The 7,124-nt window shown below is 38.0% G+C and overlaps 1 protein-coding gene across 4 annotated transcripts in view; it reads right to left on the bottom strand.

Moving 5' to 3' along the window:
- Positions 1 to 2,950: 2,950 nt before the first annotated feature.
- ANXA3 (annexin A3) overlaps positions 2,951 to 7,124 on the bottom strand; it is a 53,365-nt gene continuing 49,191 nt past the window's right edge. For all 4 annotated transcript variants that reach the window (XM_078445995.2, XM_078445997.2, XM_078445994.2 and 1 more), the window contains one exon: positions 2,951 to 3,513. In XM_078445995.2, the coding sequence (XP_078302121.1) occupies positions 3,454 to 3,513 (60 nt within the window). In that variant the 3' untranslated portion in view covers positions 2,951 to 3,453. The remainder of the gene's footprint in view (positions 3,514 to 7,124) is intronic.

Below are 7,124 nucleotides of genomic sequence, written 5' to 3'. Positions count from 1 at the left end.
AGCCTGCTTTGAATTCTGTGTCTCCCTCTGTCTCTGCCCCTCCTCCACTTATACTCTGTCTCTCAAATATAAATGAATGTTAATTTTTTTTTTTTTAAGCACAAGGGGTAGGGAGCCAGATGAAATTATGCTTTCCTTACTTCCTTGAGGGCAACTTTGTGGCCTCCTAGAATGATGACTTTACACAGTGGAATGATACGTGACAGTCAACATAAATAAAATACATGACATGCAATGATATGGATATCATTTTACAAAATAATGTTAAATGAAAAAAAGAAGTCCCAGAGGCTTAATTAGTAAAGAAAAACAAATTGAATGAAAAATGATATAAAAAGAAAGCAAGGGGACAATGAACATGTAATTCGAAATGAAAGGTCAGGTGGGGAGATGGAGGGAGGATGGCAGAGGAAGGTCATGTGGTTGGTAGTAGTTTAAGGTCCTAGTATTCATGTTGGAGAGTGCTTTCCAAAATGCTTATTACGTTACAGAGATCAATAAAGAGAGAGAAGAATGAATGGGAGAGAAGGACAAAGGAAACAGACAAGGAAGGAGGAAGGAAGGAAGGAAGGAAAGAAGGAAAGAAAATGTATGTGGGAGAGTGCTAGTGAAGCAAACCATTTTTCCAGAGGAAAAGGGAACAGTTAGTATCAAAATCCAAAGGGGGTAGGGATTACTTCTCCATGAGTTTGGAGAATGTGACCAAGATTAAAATCTTGTAACGCCATTTCAGGAATTTAGCTTGATGTTAAGTAAAGGAGAGCCTACAGGTGTTTGAACTTGTTGCTTCTCCAGAAGTCCCAATACCCTGGCCAGCTTCATAATATATTCCTTTCTACAGTGATGGGTAGTGTGGAAGAAGTGCTCTGCATATGGGTAAAATTTCTGAACTTTTCTCCAAGTCTACCTTTAGTGTAGTGATGTTAGTTTCTTTTCCCAAGCCTGGGAAGCGGAGATTCAGGTATACCTACAAATGTTTAAAAAACTGCCCTAAATTCACTTATATAGGTCAAAGGCGTAGGGGAAAAAGAACTTCATTCACCCAATAAAGATTTATCATGTGCCTTTTATGTGCCAAGCATGTTCTAAGAATTAGGAATATTGCAGTGAATGCAACAGACAAAAACCCCTGCATTCAAATAACTTACATTGCAGGGTTGAAAGGAACAGTGAACCCAAGGCAGGATAAATTCTAAGGCAATTAGTGGCCAAGAGCCTGGACACTGGAGTTGGCTGCTGGATTTAAATCCTGGCTCTTCCAATGGTCAAGCTCCTTAATTTCTCTAAGGTTCCATTCCTGTATCTGTGATTTAGTGTCTACATTGTAAAGTTCCTTCAGGATTAATGATTTGACATATACAAAACTGTTTAACATAGTGCCTGATACATAGTAAGTACTCAATGAGTATTAGTAATGATTTACTGCTTGGTGAGACACTCATTCACTAAATCAAGCCAAAATCATGGAGCAAACTTGACACCTAACTACCTTGATTACCATATTCTATTAGTTTTATCTTTTAAACATTTCTTAAGTGTGTTCATGGGTTTTTGTCCTCCCTTGCCATTATCTTAGCTCAGGCTGATACTTCGAGACTTGATTAGAGAACTTGCCAAGGGAGCTCCTGCCTCTAGCTTTCTTCTCCCAAACATCCTTCTCCCTTGAGCAAAAATTTGACATCATTTCCCCGATTGAAATCTTCCTGGAATGCTCCTTCCATCCATGACTCTCCCTTGCTTGAGACTCTTTAGCATGAGACAGTTGTGATCTGGCCCCTGCCTATCACCGGTCACCATACTCCCACCTTGTTTTTTAAGCCTCCATACATAACCTTTGGGTAGCGCTGTGCACACATTGTGCTAGTTCATAACTCTGTGACTTTGCAAGTGCTCTCAGCTATCTGGAGAGCCTCTCTTCTTCTTCTTTACTGGTGGAGTTTGTAACCTTCGATAGGCTGAATTACTGATCCAGCCTCCATACCACTTCCGTTTCTTACACAATGTTATTTCCCTCAATGCACGTGGTACATTTGTGTTGTGATTATATGCACACGCCATGCTCCCTGAACAGATTTTAAGGTCCTTGGCGAAAGGAAATGAGTCTCAGTCCCCTTGGTGCATCCAATACCTACTTAGCACAGAGCTTGGCACGTGGTAGATAAACCGAAGTCTGTTGAAGAACGCTGCAACGCTGTCATGGTCGTTTTGATGTTGCTTGGTAATAATAATAATAACTTGGTAATTGAGCACTTAACCATAGGGCTAAGTGCTTCAAAGGCATTATCTTTCTTAATCTTTTAAACACCCTATGAGAAAGGTAGGTGCTATAATTATCACCATTTTACAGATGAGAAAACTTCGGTTTAGCAGGGTTTAGAAGTTTTCAGGGTCACAGAACTAGTAAGCGGTAGGGCAGGAAGTCAAAACTGGCAGGTGTGCCTGACTCTCAATCTTTGTGCTTTTTTCCTGTATGCAGTCTGGAAATCCCAGAACAAGAAATAATTTGCTCTCCTTCTGAAAGTTCTCAGAATGTTTGCCAGTGGAATGCATTGATTAAAAGCTCTGGATTCACACATCCCTATTTTTAGTTCTCATACATTTATCATTTCTATTCAAGTCCAGACTGATAACTCCAACTGGAAAGTTTTACCTCATATATTTCATATTAGTCAAGGTATTTGATATTAGGTCCCTTTCAAAGATAACATGAAGGATTTTCTTTAAATGCATAGTTTTGCCAACTTATTTTAGAGGAAAAGAAACTTTAACGAATTGATTCTACATAGCCATTCTGGGAAAGTAGTATTTAGCATGAAACAACCACAATTCATGCTTGCCATTTTGACAGGAAGTGGTTAGATTAATAGTTCAGCAGATGTTTTCCGAGGGCTGAAATAACTTATCATGCACTGCCACTCCTATAGCTTGATCACAACTAGAAAGAGCAGGCCAGGATTACATTCATTTTATTCCTTTCTTAAAGATAAATGCGATTAATAAGGTAATACATAAAGTAAAGCAGCAATAGCTTTTATAACAAAAATGCGTTTTAAAATATCATTAATTGTTAGCGAACAGCAAGACAATGTTGGTATGGGCTAAAAAACAGACAAATTACCTTTAACAAAGGCAACAGCTTTTATTAATGCTGCTTACACATTCAATGTGTTAGAATTCTGCAAAGGTTCTCACTTCCTAAGCTGAAATATAATTTATCTTGTATTAGTAGATCCTTAATACCACTTAAAAATTTCATTTATGAATTCCTACATGATGCTGAGATGCTCTGCTAGAATCACTTTTTGTCGTTATTATGGAACGATGGAAGTGTGTGTTAGGAAAACAAGTTGCTGTTTACGCTTGCTTGGGGTTTTCAAAACTCTGAGAAAGGAGTAAGAGCTGTTGGAAAGGCCCGTTGTGGGAGCAGCGGCCTTCGGAGATTGCGTTCTTCACTCAGTCATCTCTTCCACAGATCTTCAAGAGCGTGGTTTCATAGTTTCCAGAAGTATCTGACTGTAAGGAACAGGACCGATGGAGAGAAGGACAGATATAGCATAAATAATGAGGGGACCAAAACGAATGAAATCCCACAGTCCTGGGTGATTCAGTGGGGTGAGACTCATGACTTGTCCTATTTTGTGAAATCCATCTGTAATTCTGTTATTCATTCATACCTGAGTGTGCTTATGTTCCAGCCTAGCATCTTCTTTACAATATATAATGTTTAAATTCTTCCTGATTCATGGCAGTTAAATTTCAATTTGGATTTGAAAAATAAGATTGCATCAATTATGTAACATTACATAATATTACGTTTCTAACAAAACTTTAAAAATGATAATCTTAATAACATATTAATATTCATCAAACACTTGCTCTTGGAAGGGTTAACTACTTTAACCTTATAACCCTTATGACCCTATGCAGTAGGTAGCCTAAGTATGTCCATTTAATAGACAGATAAAATGAGAAAAACAGAGGTTAGGAAATCATATAGAGACTAATGAACAGGTAGGGCCTGGCCCCTTAACACCATACTACATTGCCTGACATTCCCAAAGTGCATACTTCTCAGTTCCTTTCCCCTAGGCTAGCCGAAAAAGATCTTTGTTTAGACAGACAACATGTGAGATTCAGGCTTGTGTACAAAGATGCCATGTTTGCTAGGCAAAACAGGTAAAACTTTTGCATAGCATTGGAGGTAAAACTTGGCTTTTAATCTAGACTGTTTAAAATCCTCACACTATTCTCATTTTATTCAAGGCAACTCAAACAGTGAGCACTTCTTACACCCAAGTTTCACACCAGGATAAATATTAGAGTAAGCAGTAATGCAAAAGACACAATGAAGAAAGGTTATTTAGAGGTTATGTGTTGCTTTCACAATGAGACACAATAGGCGTTAATACACATTCTCTTATTTTATATAGACTGTGGTTCTTCCTCTGTTGGGCTTTCCAAGTTTTGCTCTGCCAGATGTAATAATCTCTGGAACTGCAGATAAACCAACAGTGCTCTCACTGGGTGTTAAAACAGCTCCCTTTACCATCTCCGACCAAGTTGTAAACAATTATTAGCGGTTCTATCAGTTAGACAAGAAAATACATCCAAGTAGTTACAGGTGCCTGGGTGGCTCAGTCGGGTGTCTGACATCGGCTCAGGTCATGGTCTTACAGTTCATGGGTTTGAGCCCCGCGTCGGGCTCTGTGCTGACAGCTCAGAGCCTGGAGCCTGCTTCAGATTCTGTGTCTCCCTCCTTGTCTGCCCCTCCCCTGCTCGCACTCTGTCTCTCACTCTCTCTCTGTCTCAAAAATAAATAAACATTAAAAAAAAATTTAAGAAAAAGAAAATACATCCAAGTAGCTTAACATAAAATGCAGATCCATTCTCAGTACTAAACAAATGTTCATCCTTTCTTCTACCTCTACACCTTTATGCCTTCTAGTCAAATGGCTATTCTAGAAATTTTACAACCACAAAAAAGTTAATGTATTTTCAAAGCCTTTGAACATAATTTATGTCTTCCGAATTAGGCCATATTAATTGCTCTTAAGAAGTTAAATGTCTGTGTTGGTGTATTTTAACAGTGGTACCACTGATTCTTTCTTCTCCCAACTTTGATCCCATCTTTTATTCTCTACATTTAATCCATCCTGCCAATTATTTCTTTGCAGTGGTTTTTACGTTATTCCTTTTTCCATTCTGACCATGACAAATCTGCTTTAGGCTCCCATCTCTTGTCACTAGTTTCCTTGGCTCTAGATTCATCACCTGTATTCTCCCACTGTTAATTCTTACTGTTCTCAATTCTAAGCTTTTTTCTCTTTTATATTTCTTCTCTTCTATACTCTTACCTATATTTTCTCCTTAGAGGATTTTCATTCACGTCCAACTATTCAGTAACATAACTGACTCTGAAAATATATCTTATACCACTAGCTCCTGACATGACAATTCCACTTCCATGTTTCGAAGACATCTCTAACTCAACACGTGTAAAACCAAACTCATGAACTTCTCCCCCATTCCCAAAAAAGAAAAGTAAAAAAACAAAAACAAACAAACAAACAAACAAACAAACCTAAAGCCTGACCTTCGTGCAGGGAATGGCATCACTATCTGTTCCCAAGTTAGAAACCTGGAAGTCATCCTTGACACCTTTTCTTTGTTGTTCCTTCTACCAAGGTAACACAACAAGTCCCCTAAGTTTTAATTCCTAAATATCTTTTGAGCCTTTGCTCTTTGATCTCTTTGCATTATTACTTTGCAATCCCCAGTTGTAGCAGCTCCAGTATGACTAATAAAAGAACTCAACACCCCCAAATCTCTTCCTTCTTCTCTCCAATGCATTGTCTGTGATCACAGGCATCTTTTCAAAATGTACTTCTGATCATGACACTATGCACTTAAGTGGAAAACTCTTCAAGGTTCTTGGGCTCAAGACAAAATCTTCAAAGGTTGACAAATGGTCCTGGGTGATCTGGTCCCTTCAGCCTTATTTCTCATTATGTTTCTTTACCATGAGGTCTTTCCCCTTGTAATTCCTTTTCCTTTTGTTGAAATGCTTTACTGATTCTCCAACCCCACAACCTTTGTCTACTCATTTTTAGAACTCAATCATAACTTCTTCACGGAAGCTTTTCCTATCCCTATCCTATGGTCTGACAGCACTGTATCTCTTTCCTTTACATTTGACATAGTTGTAACTTTACATTTATTTGTAATTCCATAAGGACGGGGAAACTTTTTTTTTCTTTGCTTGTAATTGTAACTCTGATCCAGGTACATAATATGCATTTAGTAAATATCTCTAGTGGATGAATGAAATACAAATTCTGTGACCTCAAAACTCTCTTTCATCTGAATTCATCTTGCCAGTTGGATTTTGTTTTTCAGTATTCCCCAAGGTAGATCGCCTCATCAATCAAGTGCCTTACTGCTTCTGTCCCTCCTACTCCTAACCATACATACATTTCTAGAGCATTCACCTGAGTCCCTGTTGAGCAGCATAGCACCTGGCCCACAGGAGGCACTCAACACAAGCTTATTAAACCTCAAAGGTAGGCTCAAGACCCACTTCCCCAAGAAACATTCCCTATCTAACCCCAAACTTCTTTACTCTGAATTCCTGTGTTGCTCTCCTCTGTACCACAGTATTTAATTTAATTGTATGTTGTTTATAGTATATTCTTCTAATTATCTTACTTATGGTCACCTCAAATCTCCACATAGACTATGTGTTGAGGATGGCTACTATGATTTCCATTAAGACCTTGGAATTGTACTATTTATTAAATAGCTACTTAGTTTGTTGCTCAGTGAAATCTTATTAATGTAATTTTATCCAAATTTTGTATTAATGTCTTACTACTAAGTAATGAGAGGGACACATTTGTGTTTCCTACTCTCTCTCTCTCTCTCTCTCTCCTCCTCTCCCCCACCAATCACCAACACCAGAAAGGTGTAATGAGCAGAAAAATGAGCAGAAAAATGTCCAAACTACAGGCAGAAGGAAGAGGAGGCAGAACCAAAAGTCGGGTGATATGCAATTATAGAAATTTAGAATTATAGAAATTTAATTTAATTTAATTTAATTCTATAATTTAGAATTATAGAAATTTAAA

The sequence above is a fragment of the Panthera onca genome, chromosome B1, assembly GCF_046562875.1.
Source record: "Panthera onca isolate mPanOnc1 chromosome B1, mPanOnc1 haplotype 2, whole genome shotgun sequence".
NCBI lineage: Eukaryota > Metazoa > Chordata > Mammalia > Carnivora > Felidae > Panthera > Panthera onca.
This window is presented reverse-complemented; position numbering and strand designations above follow the sequence as displayed.